The sequence below is a fragment of the Thermobia domestica genome, chromosome 1 (assembly GCF_964235325.1).
Source record: "Thermobia domestica chromosome 1, izTheDome1.hap1.1, whole genome shotgun sequence".
In the NCBI taxonomy this organism is placed as follows: domain Eukaryota; kingdom Metazoa; phylum Arthropoda; class Insecta; order Zygentoma; family Lepismatidae; genus Thermobia; species Thermobia domestica.
Genome location: NC_137454.1, coordinates 305,629,388 through 305,650,249, shown reverse-complemented (window position 1 = coordinate 305,650,249; position 20,862 = coordinate 305,629,388). Strand labels below are relative to the sequence as shown.

General features: G+C 35.1%; 1 protein-coding gene across 2 annotated transcripts in view; it reads right to left on the bottom strand.

Moving 5' to 3' along the window:
- kat-60L1 (katanin p60 ATPase-containing subunit A-like 1) overlaps positions 1–20,862 on the bottom strand; it is a 322,513-nt gene that overhangs the window by 290,909 nt on the left and 10,742 nt on the right. For both annotated transcript variants that reach the window (XM_081727140.1, XM_081727146.1), the window contains exon 3: positions 15,666–15,761. In XM_081727140.1, coding sequence (XP_081583266.1) covers positions 15,666–15,761 — 96 coding nt within the window. The remainder of the gene's footprint in view (positions 1–15,665; positions 15,762–20,862) is intronic.

Below are 20,862 nucleotides of genomic sequence, written 5' to 3'. Positions count from 1 at the left end.
AATTAGATTAAGAGCAACAAGATTTCTTTAAATATTTTTTTCTGTCATATAGCTACTATAAAAGCAAAGGAAGATTCTTTGGCGTTAACATATGTAGAAATTCCTGAACTAGCGTATATAATGCGTAGCGGCACATTAGTGCTCACCTGTGGTGCTAGAGATCTCTGCTTTGATCCTTTACCGTGTGAGATTGTGGTGAATTCATGAGTTTTCTCGGGGTTCTCCCGTTTCCTCCCACATGCTTATTCCATTAATTCCTTTTATAATTATTCACTTTCATATAGTGTACTCATATGAAGTGTAATGAACTTCACTTTCATACAGTACACTTTCATGTACTATACTAAGCATTCCACTTGTAAAATTTGAAAGCATTCCAGCCTTTTATGTGATAGATTCGTGTTCGATTACCGCTGGAAGCTCAACTGACATCAATGCTTCAGCAAAACTATACGTGTATGTTTCGTAAGGTACATATAAAATTTCAATGCTTATAAAATAGATGTTAAACTGGAAAGGAACAAGGAACCAAAACAAATCATTAGGGATTTAGGATTTAGATTCTTGGGCTTTCGAAATCTAAGGCTATGTTAGCCCGTCATGTATAAGGGATGACGTCTCTCGGCGAGCACTCTATCCGGGGAAAGGGAAGCAAGAAAGGATTGGGGAAGGAAGGAAGCGGCCTTGGACCTACATGTTATGTACTATCCCGGCATTTCCTGGTGTGAATTAGGAAAACCCAGATAAACCTCATTCAGAATGGCTGGCCTGAAAAAAGCTTTTTACACTTTTTCGCCCTAGCCCCCACCGGGACTGCTCACACACCCCCAAAAAATAATATCCTTTTAGACGTTTTAAATAAATGCCATGTTAGGATGAAGACTTCAGATTAGACTTTTTGTGTTGTTTATTTTTAGTTAAATTTTGATTTTTCTTAGTTATAAATAACAAAATTCGAATATCTCTAGCGGGTTCTGTGCTGACAAAATTATATATCACGCCATGACAAATAATCAATCAATAGAAGTCATATTAGGAATGTCCCCGTTAAGTCCATTGACAAATTTTAAAGGAGAAAAATCAAAATCGCTCATTTAAAAAAATAATATTTTTATAGAACAATTATACGGATAAATGCGTTATAAGAGCATTATTAAATGTCATTTTGCATGCCGTTTGAACTTTAGTGGCTTAACAAAATCGATATAGTGTTGGACTTAACGCTTATAAACATACAAAAATTACAACGAGTTTAAAACTGCTTGAAAATGCAACTCTTATCTTGTTTCGCTTTTTTTTTTTTTTTTTTTTTTCAATACCAAGTAAATTAGGTTTATAAACGTACCTCAGTTTTGAACATCAAAACTTTTATCAGCAAAAATATACAGTGTATTCAAATCTAATCATTTTCTTCAGGATATTCAATGTCAGAATGTTTATCTAAAGAGGCACCTGATTATAAAACAGTTTCATTGAGAATGACTGAATACTTCAATGATTGTTCGCAGGCCCAGGTAGAATCAAAATACTTGTTAAGAAAAGAATCAACTATAGACTTAACGGAGTAGCATTATGGTCAGCTTCAACGCCATTTTTCACTTGAATATAATGGGTGTTGGATGATATCGTTTTAGTCAGGTACGTCAGAGTTCATTTTAACGAGAGAAAAAGTGAGGAAAAAGGCATTTTCAAAGAAAAGTGGATGGACTTGCCGACATTCCTCATATTAAATGGAATTATTTTTTTTTTATTAAGGGAAGCATGCAACCCAACCGTCAGCACAGTTATGCTAGGTTGCATAATCTTAAGGTATGTGAAATGCACAAACATTGCGTCGGAAGGTTTTCGCCTTTAGTAGGCTCTGGTTATTCCTCTCAATTCTTCGGCCCACTACACATTATAGTTTAAAATTGTTTTTAACTTTAAAAACTTTAATATTTATATTGTTATTTTTAGTTTGTCCAGTAACCAACCCAAACTTCGTACCATATTTATACAATTATTTGTGGATTTCTTTATACAAAAGATTATATTGATTTAAAGTGATAGTGTAGATAGCGATACCTATTAATGACACTGTTTATTATTAGGAATTAGCGTTATACAGACTGAGATGTCTTCCGGTCATTGTTGGAATTCAAGGTAGTGGAATAACGATTATGCTAAGGTATGCCTTTAGTCTTGCCTAAATTGTGAAAAGCTTAAGATATTCACATGGTTAACGACCTGTCTACATCATTATAATTGAAATGCCATTTTGCGGACTTCTGTCAATAAATACTTCACTTACGCATATCACGTATATGTTCGTAGGATTAACATTATGAAATTTTATATTTAGTAATTTTAACTTATCAAAAAATTACAGTAGTTTTTAGTTGCGAAGACATATTTTTTTCATATGTAAGAATATTTCAGTTTTATAACTCTACTAGTTGTTTGCCCTAAGCCTTCGGCTCGCTGAACGCTATAGATTAAAATCGTACTTAAAAGTTCTAATTACTTACATTTAACTTTTTTTAAATTGCTCACCAACCAAGGGCGCCGATCCCCCCCCCAAAAAAAAGCTCATGTGAGACCCCCTATTGTATTTATGAATACACAATATTTGGCATAATTTGAGAGCAATTTGTCTTAAAATCTTCATATATATGCCTTCTGCATCTGAATGCCCCCCCCCCAAATTTACAGAGAAATCGGCGCCCTTGTCACCAACTAACTTGTGGTTACACATATATTAATTCTCTAAAAGCTAAATATGGTTAATGGTGCTTCGTGTGATGGCGCTTAAGCTTGTTAGTTTTTTTACTGTCCTAATGGTACAAGACAACAATTGTCTGTAGTTTTTATAGAAAACCCAAGGCTCAAATTAAGGGTTTTTCAGGATATGCTGAGGACATCAAAGTAAAATCTTCACAAGAATTCAGCTTATTAGAATTTTTTTTCGAAGTTTTCCCCTTTATTCTGTCTAATTTTCCTGTTATAGGTCCTTGTTCTATTTTAAAAGAATATTGAAACAATGTAGTTTTTAAGTTACAATTAAATGTCACAATACTTTTAAATCTCCAAATTGCCTACACGCTAGTGACATCTATTAGCATTAGGCAGACACAGGCTTGAAACCTTATGATAACCTATAATAATATACGGTAATTTAAGCTGTAATGCTGTATACGATAATGTCTTGCGATGAATATACAATAGTTTTAGAACGCATACTTTTTTGTAGTTTTTCAATGTACAAATAAATTGTAGTGTGCATTAAATAATTATAAAACGCACACACACATACTGAGGTTTTTAAGTCATTCCCGCTAAAATAAACCAATAACGATTTGAAAATTAGCAATGGTAGCCCTGCATCAATTCTTTAAATTCAATTACGATTACGAGGTGAAAATATTGTTTTTCAGAATTGTGTTAATAAGGATTTTTATAAAATGATGAAGACACCATTGGTGAACAGATTTGAAGTTCGAAACTGAAGAGTATTAGATAAATTTATTACATGTTACTGCTATTATTGGTGGTATTATACTTTTGCTACAATTATCACATACATAACGAATATAAGATAAATTTTGTAACAGATATTTTTAAAGATGGGCCGCGGTGGCTCAGTGGTAAAGTGTTCACCTCTCGTGCATGGAATCCTTGGTTCGATCCCAGCTCGCGCTAGGTGAACTTTGTAGTGGACAAACACCGTGTGCTTGGGTTTTCTCGGGATTCTCCCGTTTCCTCCCGCTCTCTTCATTCCACCATTTCATTCACTTCTCATCATTGCCGTCTTCCTTAGCCTAGCCGGCATAAACGTAGGACGTATATCTTAAAACTTTACTTTTAAAGACGAAAATCGATACTTTTGTTCTCTGAGAATGGCAACTCTGGGTAGGCAGCACCCCTGGCGAAGCAGTCTTAATTCACTATTAGATATTAGTGTTACTCAGACTGAGACATTTCATTTTAACCTCTTATTCAGTCAATAATGAACGTAATAATACTAAAATAATAATTATAATAATGAACAATTAAAGGAATTAACATAGGAAAGGTTATACTGGATGATTTTCATGGTTTGAAGTATTTTGCGTATTTTGCGTTAACTTTATGGAGTATTTTGCGTTTACTTTAGTAGAATATTCTTGTTTGTTTTTATTAAACCTCGTATAAACGAATAAAATTATTTATATGCAGTTTAACCAAGATGATTTTAAGTATCAAACAATACTACTTATTAATATATTTGTACTTACGATTTCGTGCTAAAAATCACCAGTGCAGATTCATTTAGATCATCAAGTACCACATATATTTTTATACTTTCTTTCTTTGAACGTGTTACAAAGCCATTATATCAATCTATTCTAACTTTCACTTCACGTCTTTTTAACTTTATTTTTAAAATTTAAAAATGTATATTTATTTGGATATATTCACTATACATCCAAATACTTGTATAACTCATTTCATGCCGATAATAATTGATATGATACCATGGTTACTCAGGACAATTCTTATTAACTACTTACAATAATATCTCATTGTTTACACTTCTTGACAACAAGTAGTGATTTGAAACAATAGTTTAAGAAAACCGACTTTGTCCATAATAACGATACATTTTTTCGTCTATCAGGTGAAAAATTAGAATTTACGTAGTTAAATTTTTCCATAAACAGATCGTTTATACCATGGATTACCAAGTAACAGATGCTTTAAAACAGTGACTGGTAAATCTGAAACGTTTCTTTTTGCTTTTCAGATAATTTGGTTATAGAGCCAAATTTGCTTTTGAGACGATTGATTCAATTCCTAATACAAGTACAAATGTAACTTATAAGATGGATTTTATTAGGAGCCGTGCGGTGGTTCTTATACCTACTAGAGCAGTCAACTTTTTAGTACACACAATAACATAACATAACCCATACAAGTTTTACAAATACAAATATATATATGATTCTATATTTGAATTTGTAAGTAGCATATTATGTAATGATAATTCTCTGTAAAATATACGAATTACCGAAGTATAATAAATGCTGCAGAGTCGATTGGAAATTTAACACACACACACACACACACACACACATATATATATATATATATATATATATATATATATATATATATATATATATATATATATATATATATATATATATATATATATATATATATATATATATATATATATATATATATATATATATATATATATATATAACGATATATTTGTCAATAAAATAAATTTGTAGGCCATACCATGAAACCTTATTTTCCGAATTGCTACAAAAAATCTAGATCTAGTTAAATCTACGACCTGGCAACGTGAACTCAAGCAAACTAACTGCAGGGTAGTGAGCTGGCGAGATGAAACGCTAATTAACTGCTTTTTTTTTTTTTAACTTTTTTTTACATCACAGCCTACATGAGATGGAGGTCAATCTACACTATACAGTTTCTATAGGAGTTTCTCACTCTCATGAAAAGACAGAAATGATGGACTGAACTGCTATTTACTACGCGCTGCCGCACTCCTTTTACTCCATCACTTTACTGTACATTCACATAATAAAAGTTTATACGTTGCGAAAAAATCCCGAAATCATATTTCATCTGAAAGTTTTCTAGAAAAAATAAATTGGAATATACTAGACTGCGTTTGACAAAACAAAATGCTTACTGCAACACTGCTTACTCGCTTGGGTTAAACCAGTGGCGTATTTTGTAGGCTACCGGTGGTAACCCTACAAAATTATAAAAAGAAAGTTAATATAACCGGTATAAGATAATTTACGTTAATAAGTTTGGTAATCCTGCACTTTACCGTCGTGAATTAAAATCTAACGATCTCAGTGTTGCTAATAATGAAAATCACAAGTCAGACGGACTCAGCCACAACAAAATGTTGCCAATGCTCAAAACTAAATATTCAATCTGAGGAAGGGGCGCACCCACGGCCGGACCCATCGGGTCCGGACACCCCTCAAAAATTCGTAACTTGACTTTCTTAGCATAACTATATTTTTGTATAATATAGAAATAACTGATATAGCCTAAAGATTTGATTTTATACCTTCCTTTCCTTATGAAAATAAACTAGTTCCATCAGATTTTCTGAGAATGCAGGTGGAAGTAATTAACAAGTACTTGTCGTCTTTTCGGGTGTAAGGCATGTGAAATGCCCAAACATTGCGTCGGAAGGTAAGGCTTTATAATACACAGAGACAGACGTATTGGACTCCCAGAAAAAAATTGAACCCTCTAACAAAACATTCTCGATGCTCGCCTGATTTGAGGTTATCGTGCTCGAATAGATGGCTATACGTTACTGAAGTTACACATGATCAGGACCGCCCACAGGGGGGATGTATGGCGCAAGCTGCGCCATTGAGAAAAACTTTGGGGGGGATTTTACTCTACTTTCGAACTAGCAATTTTATTGTCGGAATAGCATTAAAACACGATTTTGAGAAGCTAATTTTCAAAAATTTTCCGGGGTGAACCCCCGTACCCCCTGCTTCGATACTCCGAATGAAGTACCGCGCAAGTAGCCGTATGAAAGAAAAGGTTGGTTCGTTTTAAGAGAGAAGGGCCGCCCACAGGAGGGATGAATGGCGCAAGTTGTGCCATTGAGAAAAAATTGGGGGGAATAAAAAAATTGGGGAAGAATTTTACTCTAATGTCAAATAAGTAATTTTGCTGTCGTCAGAATAACATTGGAACACGATGCGATTTTTTTTTTTAAATCTCGAGAATGAATCCCCCTCCCTGTGATAGTTCTTTTTGTTCTGTTCGTAATAAACCACTTCACGCATATGCTCAAGTCAGAGGCAGATCCAAGGGGCGGGGCGATCGGGACAATTGTCCTCCCCCCCACAAAAAATAATTTTTATTTTTGAAATAAAACCTAACAATTTTCACCTTTGTATTATAAATGTAAAATAAAACCTAAAATAGGATCTAATAGAGGCAACATGTCTTGGCGGCCATTTTGAATACAGTGCCCGATATGAAAGATCTTTTGCCACAACGCTTTTTAGTTTTTAAAGATCTATCGAACGAGATACCACTCACACCTTGCTTCCATTTAAAATTAAAGTTGGGCCCCGGGAACCTATGCAGGGCAACAGCCAAGTTTCAAATCTAAATTTGAAGTGAGCCAGTGAGTGTTTGTAACTGTTGTCCACCAGAACTTGGCGCCTGTTTTTGTGATTTCAATTCTTTTTAAGGCCACTCGTACTTGGCTCTTTTACAGGAATGTTTTTTGTTGGATATCACTTCTTTTTGTAGGCTAATTTCCAGGATAACATTTTCTTTTGGTATCAAACTCAATAACTTGTAACTTGCGTCTTACTTTTCATGTACAAGGGAATTATATTAATATTTTGTAAAGAAAAAAATAATAATACTAATTGTAAAAAAAGAATACCTGTGCCATACACAGTGTGTAGAAGTTTTTATACCCTTCAATATCCTTATAGAACATATTTAGTATTGTACACTACCAAGACTACTAATAAAAGTAATGCCATTTTTATAATTACTACTGCCCCTACTACTACTACAAGCATTCTATAATACTACTACAAAAAATAAAAACAACAACAAAAATAACAATTACTAGTACTATAAAAACTACTGCTACACTGGGCAATTGTTTTTAGAGGACTTGAGTTTTGAGGAGGGAAAAGATTATTAGTTTTGGGGGGGAGTGCGCCATCAGCTTTGAGGGGGATGGGCACCCCTGCACATGATTAATCTCGAATGTGACCATCCACGGCTTCTCAGGAATTCAACGATGTGTTTGTTTCTGCTTTATCACTTACCACAAAGAAGATATGATTTTTTTCTTTGTTTTCTGGTATCGTTTCAGTAAGGTAACATGGCTGTCACGCAGGAGGAATGCATTGAGATCATTTTGATGTCGGGAGAGCGAAGCACAATGGTTGTTGCTGATGGTTTTAACAAGTGTCAACCAGATAGGACAACCATTAACCATACAACAGTAAGTAAGTTGATTAAGAAATTCAGAAAAACAGGGCCCGCGGCCAACAAACCAAAATTAGGAGGGCATGCACAGCGACTGACGAAACAACGTCAATTGCAGTGTTGGTACCATTTAGCAAGAGTCCGAATCGAAGCACTCATCGTTTATTCCAGGAGAGTTATGTTAGTCGCACATCTATCATGCGTGTTTTGCTCTGCTTAAGTAGCACTCCTACAAGCTACAAGTGCACCAACATCTGTTAGAGGATGACCCCGATCGGCATTTGGAATTCACGGAATGAGCAAAAGAGCAAATACGCCAGAATTCCCGTTTCGCCTACGACCTCTTATTCACAGATTAGGCCAACTTTTACGTTTCTGCCTAGGTGAACAAATAGAATGTTCGCTACTGGCCAGGCACCAATCTCCTTAGATTAGTGTGAAGCATCTGCTGGCACTCCTAGAAAAACGGTGGGTGGTGTGATTGGTGGGGTATCAGCGTTGGAGTCTTTTGTTTATCAATGGACCTTAACAGCAATCGAGTATCGTCAAATGTTATCTCTATTATCTGAAGATGGGATATTCCCTGTCTTCTACTAATATGATGGTGCCCCTTCGCATAATAGAAGTTTGTTGTGTTCATGAATATTTGGAAGTGCAGTGCATATATAAACTAATAATGCAGAAATATTTTTAAGTACAGTGGCTCCTCGGTATATGTGTTTAAACCGTTCCAAATCCTTGTGCTTATACAAAAAGACGTATACCAAATGAATTTTCTTCATAAGAAATAAAAGAAGAATGATTAATCCGATCTTAATTGGCATATTATACATTAACTCCTTAACATAAAACCTCGAGTATAGTTGGGCATCATCACTGTTGAATTGTACAAAGTTTAAAAGTCCGAAAATGATGGTTTGCCCATATTCTGACGAGTATAATTAAGGTTTTATTAAAGCAAAATTTTAGGGCTACGTATATCATTGTTGTCTTCATTAAAGATAATGTCATTGTTGCCATTAGATTTGTCCCACAGTGATTGTTAGAATTTAGAAATAAAGAATTATACGAAAATTGAAGCGCTCTCAGAAATAATCGGTATATTAAGGCAGGAATGCAAATAAGCAACAAAATTTTACTTGCCCAAGCAAAAAGCTATTAGCCTACATCCCACAATAGAAATAATTTACTTGCCTTCGATATGATATGAAATACTCGCCCGCACCGATGAACCACTCGCTCCGGGCGAGCGGGTGAGTGGTTATTTGCATCCCTGTATTAATGGGTTAAAGGGGGTTGCATAAAATAAATTTAAACATTTCTTAATACTAAAATAAATAAAAGCAATTAGTTGAAATAAAATTTAATCTCACTTTATCTTGCTCAGAAGAATCGACTGCTAACTAGGTTGGTGCTGAGAAGCGAGGAGAAGAAGATATTATTGTTCGGAAGGAGGGTCCGATTCCAATAAAATTTTGGGAATCTCAGATTCTAGTAAATTTTTCATTCTCTTTTCTCTCTTCTTTCCTTAGTTGGACCTGGATGAGGCTTAGCAGGTTTAATGTTTACTAAAAATATGTCCTAAGAACTTTGCTCCTGCTTCAGCTCTTACCCGTAGCAATAATAAGTCTTTTTGTGTACTCTTTACGGGTGTACAGTACGTAAACGTACTAACGCACGGTACTGTCGTTCATGGGTATTAATAGCTTTGTCTCGAGAGGAGTAAACAAGGGTAGCGTGTGGTACCATAATTCAATTTGACCCATACAAGTTCTAGTATGAGACTGGTATTTCAAACGAAGGTCGTATACCAAACAAAATTTTTCGTGTCCGAAAAGGACCTATAACAAGTTGGACTTATTCCAAAGCGGATGTATACCAATGTATCATTGTACTTAAAAGTTATAATATATATATATATATATATATATATATATATATATATATATATATATATATATATATATATATATATATATATATATATATACTATATTTCTTTGATTATAATAGAAAATTTCAGTTTTCAGTTTTACATCTCACAGTTAAGATGTGTATGTTAAAAGAATTAACTAATTGGAATCATAGGACGAGCTGTGGGCGAGAGAAGTATCGGTATTTAAACATATAAATCATATGACGATCAGAAGTCATGAAGTATAGCCAATCAAATGAGAAATTCATAGTAAATAAAAATATTGTTAATGCATTTTAATGGAGCTTTTTTAATGTCACCTTTTTAAATAAATTTTTGAACATGTTCATAGAGCGAAGACTTTCCCATGACTTTTAAATCTAGTTCCTGTGCTTACAGCAGGATATTTAAATCTGACTTCAATTGGTTAATGAAAGTGAATAATTAATGAAAAGATTTTTTGGAATAAGAATGTGGGAGTAAACTAGCGATTTCCAACATAACGCAAGGACACAATGTGCTCCACCACAAACTCATATGGCTTGATATTGAACCAATGATCCCCTGTATCAGAGGTGAGCGCACTGCCACTGAGCCACTGTGGCCCCATTCTTCAACTGTTGTTAATGTCGTCATATCACAAGCCAATACTCCATTCGACTTACACAGTACTTGAATCTACACATGTCTCACGTCCTCTTATTATAATAATTATAGTTAGACATACTTTATGAAGAATAATGAACTTGCAATTGAAAAGGAAAGAAATTCTTATAAGAAATATAGTAGTTAGTACATGAAGTTCATAGTTAAAGTATGGAGAGATTGCTAAGCACAAAATGAAGAGTAAAAAAACAATAAATAAAACTATTTAATAATAATTAACCAAGGATAGTATATAAATAATTTAGAGCCAATAAATAAATAATAAGAAGAAAGGAGTAAATAAAATATGACAACTTCTCTATAATTACCATTATATGAGTAGTTTATTCAATATTCTGACACTGGGCCACGGTGGCTCAGCGGCAGAGATTACTTCTGGTGCGTGGGATCCCTGGCCCGATCCCGGACCAACTAGGTTTGTGCTGGACAATATCGTGTCCGTGAATTTACTGGGGGTACTCCCGTTTCCTCCCATTTTCTCATTCCACCAATTCTTCCATCATCATTCACTTGCCTTAAATCATCTTCTCCCTCAGCCTAAAGTGCATAACCGTGGGACGTTAAAACTTGAAATATTTCATTTCTATTTGTCAATATTCTGACAAACCAAGAATTGTTGAAATGTTATAAATTAAATTATCGAGATATGTCGAAATAATCTATTTGATTTATGGGAGACTTCTTTCCAATAGCGTGACATAGCAATGCATTTTTATAGTACTGAACAAGAGATTATGGTTTACACAAACGATCTCTTTTTCTCCATCCTTGGTAGCCTAACGCTAAGCTATTATTCAGATTCTTAAGGTCAAAACAGTGTAATGAAATCGTGTGTTCTAACTAATAGAGTCGCAGTCCTGCAGAGCTGTCTTTCTGCATAGTCTTTTCGACGTCCATGAAAATCCGACAATGAGATGAGAATCAGAATGAGATCCAAATGAGCTCCTCCGTTAGGAGACCTCTCCTTATATATATATATATATATATAGCGGCGGATTCAAGGGGGCTATAGCCCCCCTTGACCCTCAGGTATACACTGAATAAAACGGGCTTCAATCCTGCTCTAAACTGGATAAAACGGCAAAATTAGGCTTAGCCCCTCCCTTGATCATATCCTGGATCCGCCCCTGTATATATATACTTTGTGCTTTTATATCTGTAACTGTATACTTTGTGCTTGCTATACATAGGCTTATGATGATTCTGACTACTTACTAAAGTAGGAGAACTGTTTGAAAATGTCACTTCCGTACGCTTAGTAGATTTTAAAATTTTACGAAATATAGTTTATTAATGTACAATATAGAATCCAAATATCCTGATTTATAAGAAATAAACTTTTCACATATTTAGATAATAAATATAAAACTAGGTATTCATTAATTGCAAAGTGATCAACCTTTATTGATTATTCATAGAATTTTTTAGTGCATCAATTGTTTTCGTGAACGAACACGACATGCAAATAGTTGAACTTGGCATATCAGCGAAAAGCATAATGAATTTGAAAAATTGTATTTGCAGAACAAAAACGAATTAGTTTCGCTCTATTTTTAATGCTGAAAATTGTATTTTTCATTGTTAGCAATGTGAATTCGGGCGCCAAATACTTTTCCAAGGTTAAGTCAATGGGCACCTCGTTTTTCGGTGATTATTCCTCAATGATATGTCCTATCTGGAGATGCGACCTCTCCCTTACGACACTCAGCGTGCGGCCTTGAGTCACCATGTCAAATTTGGTTAAGAATGGTTCATGCATCTTCTGGATAAACGAACGCCTAAGTCGAGTAAAGAGAAGCTTTTTGAAACATCTTAAAAACCTTGGGGGAAGGTATGGAAAATTGACCTATTAACCTTCTCCTCCTACTACATGGTAGTAAAACAGATATTTTCTCCGAAATCCAGTGTTGCCAAGAAATTCTAGCTAGCTGACAATTCTCGACCAGAGGAGTGCGTATTCCTCTCTGTCACTTGAAAAAGGTTTTGGCGAAAAAGAAAAGAAAAGTAGCGTAGAAACTCCGAATGGTTTGTGTTGTTTTGTTATTTGATACTGTGAGTGGGAAAATCTTCCTTCTTCCTTTGAAGAGGAATAAAATTCGAACTGGACGGCAGCTCTCGGCGAAAATAGGGGGTGAGCAAAAGCTGATCTTCTCCGTCACATGAATAAGGAATGGAATTTCTCAAATGTTTTGGCGAAGAAAAAAGTAGTCTGGAAACTGAGTGCTTGATGTTGCTTTGTTATTTGACACTTTCAACCTGCTTTCAACAGAATATTTCTTTTTCCATTGAGAAGGAATGATCTATATATGCAGGCAAGTTGGTCAGTGTTTGTTTATTTCCCCCTTCTCTATATATAAAGAAAGAACCCACACGTGTAAGCCATTAATCACAGTGTAATGGGGACCAAAGGTATGGCAACGTCGTTGAACATAAGTTACAATGTCACTAGTAAGAGGATATGATTGTTCGGACAGTTCCGATTACCACCCACTAAGGTTTTTAAGATTCTGCCAGTTCTATATGTGTTGTTTCCTGCTTTTATATCTTTTGTTTTCAAAAAATATCATGAACTTTAGACAATTCGTAAATATGTGTAATAATATAAAACACATTGGAACAGAACCGCGTTCTTCAAAACCTATTATACAAGGTATTCCTATAACTAACAAACTTTCGTTCTACAACGAAAATGGAACGATATGTAATTAATGATTGCTCTGATACAGTTTCTGTTCTATTTTTCATATACAAGTCTCGAAAAGTAACACCTACTCAAAACAAAACAAGAAAGAGGTATTTCGTGACTGAGAATTCCCGCAATAAATTCTAAACTTTGTTAATTTAACCCTGTCAACATTATCACAGGAAACTTTGTGTAAGACTGATTATAATCAGAAACCTTAATATTGCCTTTTATCTTCTAGCTTGCCTGTTTATTGTAGTATTAGTTCATATAAACCACGATAGACATAGTAAGTGGTTATAACCACTGTTCTGTTACTCAAGACACAAATTTTCTAAACTAAACTAGACCTGTATAATTAAAACAATTTTAGTAACTCTCCCTCTCTATAAAGGAATATTTACTTCATGAATCTGCCTGCGTTACGGGAATATTTTATAATCTATAATTTGTCTTGTATAAAATTTGAAGATATATTTTGGAAAATTCATTGATTGACAAGAACAACTATACAGGGTGTTACAAAGATGTGCCAGAATATTTTAGGAACAGATTCCTCGCATGAAAATAAGAAAAAAGTTCAGATGGGCCTATGCTCAAAAGTGAATAGTTTCGGAATGATAGGGTGCCGAAAACGTGAAACAAGTAAACTTTAACCGCTACTATGGGACTTATCGTAGTCGGGTCAAGACATCACTGAGGAATTCATATGTAAACTATCGAAATATCCATGTTTAAGAATGCTTCAGTATGTGCAGACCAATTTTTTTAGAGAGGTAGATAGAGAGTGATCAAGTATTCCCAAACAACCTCTCTAAAAATGAGTGAAGTACAGGAGGTTCTGAAAGATGGACATTTGGATAGTTCACATACCAGTTCCTCAGTGGTGTCTTGAACCTACTACGATCGGTCCTATAGTAGTGGAGTTATGAACTTCTAAATTTCACTTATTTCATGTTTTCGGCACCCTATAACTACGAAAATATGCACTTCCGACCACAGGTTCATATGAACTTTTTCTCTTATTTTGATGTGAGAAATCTATTTCCAAAATATTGTGACAAATTTTTTGTAACACTCTGTATACTAAAACATAATGAGGCGTACTCAGAAACAATTTTACGTGTGATTAGCGCCGTATTAAGAATTTGGCTAACACGTGATTATAATTTCCGTACTCAGAATTTCCGTTTGTAATATTATTTACGACTTCTATCAACAGATGCAAGCCATGACTTCCACAGGGATTTTAAGTACAACGTGAGAAATAAGGTAAGACAAAAATGTGCTTAATACTTGCTCTTACCTTTTTCTCCATATGTGTTTGGACAGCGCTGTGAAAAGGTCGTGATTTGCCTCTATCGATATAGGCACTAGCCGTGGATAACATTGTTAATCTCTCTGTCTCGAGTATAAGTGTTTCTAAATACGGTCTAACAAGTGTGTGTGTGTATTTTTATAGAAACAACTTTCGTAAATTAAAAAATACGGCGACATATCTTTCTCGTGTGGCTATAAGAAGGAAAAGAAAGGAAGATGGGGAAGAAAAGAAAGTTATAACTTAAAAGTTGGATATGTAGTTAAAATTAGAAAAAAAAACAAATTATTGAAATACCAATCTCAAGTACTATTCTACCAATATAAGAAGCTCATATTTTAAAAAATACAACTTTATTTTGCTCGTGCCTGTGGGTTTTCTCGGGGTACTCCCGTTTCCTTCCACATTTTCATTCCACCAATTATTCCATCATCATTCACTTGCCTTAATCATCTGTTTCCCTTAGCCTAACGGGCATAATCGTGGGAATTTAAACTGAAATAAAGATTTACAACTTTATTTTGAATGGGAGGAAGCGGATAAAGAAGAAAATTATATGTGCTTTTGCTTTAGAAACATTATTTTTCTCCACATTTTTCGAAACTTCAAATGAATCGGTATGTACGTATCTTTACTCTCCTCATATGTTTCAGTTTATTTTTTCTTCTTTGAGAAAATCACTTTCAACTTTTTTTTTTTTTTTTTTTTTAGGCTAATGAAGACTTGGTCGCAGCTGGTGATTGACGCTGAGGCTATGGTGAGCATGGAATCCTCTCAGTTACTTCCCTAGTAACAAAGAAAATAGACTCAACAGTGGGAAACGGTAGGCTAGTCATCTGCCAACATTGACCCTAAAATGTAATTGCCTGCTTTGCTTACCATTTACCAACATATGCTATGATGGCGATTTGTTGGTTGGCCAACATACACAACGTTGGGTCAAGAACTTTTTGAACTTTACTATTGCAATTACAATTCGTCAACCATTGGCCTACATAGGATCTACCAAGTATGCTGCTTGAGTCAGGATCCCAATATTACGCAATCCTTTCTAAAAAATATTAAATAAATTATCTGTACATTCTTACCTCGCTTTCTTTCCATGAGGCGGTGGTTTCCTGTTTTCTTTATCTTTTTCATCGGGCATTTTCCTTGACTGAGTATCTTCCTTCTGACCAACGTCTCTGCAGAAAACAAAAGACGGTAGTTAAAAATCGAACCACACATTTCCTCCCTTGTACTTGACATTGAATTGAGGGTGGTGGAGTAAGCGTACGCATCTAGACTACTTTTGCATGCCTTCATCAATTTGTAATCGTGAGTACACGCAGGATCAGTGAATGACCGATGCTGAATGACTCACGCTGAGCTCTCTCTTTTTGCTGCATTCGATCTTTCATGCTCCGGAAGTTTGCATGGAGCAAGAAGAAAAAGAAATAGAAAAAAGACTGATGGCAATGATAATAACCTACTTGAAATTCAATTGATAAGACCACTGAGTCATTTCTTACAAAGTGCTCTGTTATTTTAACGAGTCTAGCAATGTGCAAGTTTTTCGTTTCGATCTTGCAGCAAAATGTAGCATAAAATAATCATAAAGCCATGTTCTTGTTCCTCCTATTGTGTCTGCAATAGTGTGTTAACAATAAATGCACAATGAGCAGCAAAAAATGTATATACATGGCTATATATTGTATTTTTTTGTAAATAACTTCGGAAGGAATCAAGCAATTTTAGTTCAGTTTTCTTCGACATAAAGAGAATGTAATTTTCTATGCAGAATTTTACAATTGAGTTTCGTGTCACATTGTGAATCTATAGTTGACTTCCAAGCTATAATGATACAGTATTAAAACCGGTTATAATAAAAGCATTAGATAATAGGGAAAACCTATTCTAGAAACAAGTCAATATTGAAAAGCAATTTATTAGTACCTATTACTGTTCTAGCTGTAAGGGGATAAGAATTGAAACTGGGAGTTGTTACAAATTTCTACAGTATTCGATTTTCTAGAATGATGAGGACGGATATAGAATATTACTCTTGCAACAATAAATCCATATCAAAAACAGTCTCTCGTTACCTACTATTTTTTTCTTTCTTTCTGGCAATCAGTGATGAAACCAGAAATCGTAGATGAAATATTTTCTTGGGATGCTGGATCCATATCGAATATCATTTCTCACTATGTCTTACTGTTTTAACCCTTTCACTACCACTGGAACATATATGCCCCACAATACATTCTCAGAGTACTCGTGGTAATTTACCGTATGTTATTGCTATGAATCGATGTTCCACTGGTAAAGAGATGCCTGCTAATAGTTTACAGAATTCTTATAATTACAGATTCCACTTGAATATTTTCCATCTGGTTTTCTGACAATATACATATCATAATTGAAAATACAAGATGATCATTCATTTCACTACTACTGGAACATATAGGTCCCACGTAAAAGTATCAGCGGGATACATATGTCCCTCCTTTCCCATGTTGAAAAACGAAACGGCGGGAAACATTTTTTTATATTTATACTTTTGACAACAAATTAAAATAACCATATATTAATGTTTCTCACTCTTATATATAACTCAGTTTTAGAAGAACGTTCAGGGTAAAGATGGAACCTCGCTATCTTGGTTGGTTCCATTGGAGTTTTGCATCTTTTCCAGAACAGAGACTATATAAGACATGGGCCCAGAGGCGTATCTACGCTAAGACAAGCAGGACTGGGCGCTAGTCCCGCAAGGAAGTAAAATACCATGACGTGCTGAAAGAAATAGCTGCTAGGTTTCACATCAGAAGCTTTGTGCTTGTCAATAAGATGGGGATCACCGCTTACAGAACTATCTGATTGTACTGTACAATTCTTTATGTGACCGCAATCGATTGAGTTTACCTCCTGCTGTAATGCGTTTGAACTCGGCATTGTCATTATTGTCAACTGAGAGTTCGCGATCTGTCGTTTAGATCCCAATATTACTCAGAAACATTAACGCGCAACGACGACTTAACAATCTGTCTTGTATTAATTAGGCTGATGACAGCCATTCAAGCACATTTTGCTTTATTATTAATTGCCTTTTCCTCATTTTCCTTTCTTTCTTTTACTTTTGATCCTCTACGTCTATCCAAAACATGCCATATCTCCTTCCTACTTCTGAAATGATACGTTCAACAAAGAAAAGCGCTTTTATCCCAATTCACCTGATACCATCCCAGCAATACTCAAAGTTAGACTAGGGGGCGCGGTGGCTCAGTGGTAGAGAGTTCACCTCCGGGCTTGGGGTCCATGGTTCGATCCCAGCTCGCGCCGTGTGGACTTTGTGGTGGACAAACACCGCGCTCGTGGGTTTTCTGGGGTTCTCCCGTTTCCTCCCACTTTCTTCATTCCACCATTTCATTCATTTCTCATAATCACCGTCTCCTTTAGCCTAACCAGCATAACCGTGGGACGTAAAACTTAAAGATTTCATTTCATTTCATTTTTCAAAGCTAGACTACTGGAGGACGACATACATGTGCCTTTGTTGGCATTTTTTTATTTATTTTCAGAAACTTTGCACTATTGTACTACTAGTGTGCGATTTGATTTGCAAACATCTCATAGTAATAATGTTTTTTTTTTTTTTTTTTTTTTTTTAAGGTGGATCACCACCCGGAAGTCAGTATACATTTTAGCTCATTCCCTTAACTACTGCGCAATGAAACGTTACATATTGTACTATAAGATAAAGTTATGTTTCAGCTACAACACAAGACACTGATTCATTTGGTTGTGTTTTCTGATATCGAAAAAGGTAACAAATAAAAGAAAATATTTGATTCGTTTTATAATGAGCACACAAGATGGCACTTACTGTTAGATCTTATTAGAAGTGCTCAATTTTATGAAATGTTTATTTGAATGTGTAAAGTACTTTAAAGTAACGATTTTATTACAAAATAGATATATTGTTTGACCGTTTTTCGTGTTATGATTCACATTTTATTTAAATTTTAATTTACATTTAAGGAAATAGATTTTGACAAGAAAGTTGCGCAGAACGCCATAATGAGTTTTGCCAAATTTGTACGTTTAATTCCTGGATTCTGGCATTGCAGTTCGAGAAGCGGAACTTAGCTGTTAATTGCGGTGAAGGTCGAAAACTAATTTCTCCAGTAAGTATCCGAACACAATTCCATGATTACTTAATTTATTACCTGGCACCAGTAAATACTCGTCACTACCTGGCAACGCCGCACTATTCAAGCAGTGTTTAGCATAGCATCGAGAACACCTAATGATCCACCTTAAAAACATTGTCGTTTAGTGCGATAGATATTATTGGAACCATCTGCTTAAAGAAGAGCGTGCTCAGACTATTCCAATGATGTCGAACAAATAAAAAAAAAAAGTTTCTTTTTCATCTTTTGTTAACATTTAGTGTTTACAAAACATTGAGAAGTGAAGTTTGTGGAACTTTATAAAATTCTGTTTAAAATGCAAAACTTTGTGTAGTTCGAGAATAAAATGTAAGAACTAAGTCCAGTAAGTTCTTACAAAGCTTCTTAATATATTCTGGAGGAGCGGCGAATTCTGTCTCGTGGAACTAACGCCCAGTAAGATAGGCAACGGGCAAAGCCTTCCTTTTGCTTTATATTTATGTAGCAAGCATTGTAGTGTTCAGATATGCCTTTAAAAATAAAAAGTAAGTCTTTTCTAGAATTTTGGAATCATTATCATCATAGGTATTCTGCCATTATTGGCACGTCATTTACCATTCCCATGCTCCACGGTCTTCCGCTAACCTCTTCGTCTTCACGTATGGTCTTTCTGCTTTATATCATCCATTAATTGTAGTCTCCTTCGCCCCCTCCCTCTCTTTCCTGCCATCATACCTTCTAGCACGTTCCTCATGAAACAGTTTCTTCTCAGGCAATGTCCCAACTAGTTTCTCTTCCTCTTCTCAATAATACCTAAAAGTGTTTCTTTTCTCCCCCACCATTTCTAACACACACTCATTCGTTTTCCTCTCGACCCAACTAATTTTTTCCATTCTTCTCCACACCCACGTTTCGGAGGTCTCCAATCATTTCTTACTACTTTTACGTAATGTCCATGTTTCCGTCCCGTACAGTACAACACTCTACACGTAGCATGAGTTTTTTTCAACTTCTTATTCAAGGTCCCACAAAACAAACTTTTCTTCCTCCTAAAGCTTCTTTCGCCATTCCTTCCTTGCTTTTATTTCACATTCGCACTTCATGCCATTACTAAGAATTCTACCCAGATATCGAAAATTATTCACTTGTTCTATTTTCTCCCCTCCCACTTTTATATTTGACACAGACCGCTTCGTTTCAATCACCATAACTTTTGTCTTTCTTACATTTATTTTCATCCCATATTCTGCAAAGCCCTTCCTCCGTGATACTTGAAGATATTACTTCATTGCGTAAAATCTCTTGTCAGACAAAACTTAGGTTTACGAGTCTGAGCAGGGATTCACTTCAGACTAATGACTATCTTACTGGAACTGATTTTCCTTTTTTTATTTCGTTTAAAAGAACTATTTCAAGCATAAAACATCTTGAATCGACATTTCATATTTCACCCAGTGTTCAGAATGAATCCATTCACCTAACTGTCAGAACTAATTTGATATGTACAAGTTGGTTCTGAGAAAAGAACAGCACGAATTAGACTCTTTGCTTGGTTTTATAGAAATAAAGCAGAAAACTAAAAAACATGGTTGAGGTCATCTTAAAGCAGCTAGAAGCTGACGAAATTGACGAGGTTATTTAGTCCAGTGTGTGCGCTGCTGTGATGTCTGGACAAAGAAGGGGCATTAATCAAAGAATTAAATAGAAAAATAATATAGCAATATCCGTAACTGTGTAATCACCCATTCAACTTGTTGGGTATACATGCATGAAAACAGGGTGCACTTATGGTAACGTCTTTTAGAACCATTGAAGCTCTGAACACCTTTACTCCTTTGTGGTGGACAAACACCGTGTGCGTGGGTTTTCTCGGGGTTCTCCCGTTTCCTCCCACTTTCTTCATTCCACCATTTCATTCATTACTCATCATCATCGTCTGCTTTAGCCTAACCGGCATAACTGTGGGACGTAAAACTCAAAGATTTCATTTCATTTCATTTTCAACACTTTCACTCGTTCAACACAGCGCTGGCAAAATCTGGAAACTGCTGAGTCAGGATCAAAGATTTAACTTCTGTCAAAATTTAAATGTTAAAGTTGAGAGACGTAAAGGAAAACTGAATACTATAACCAG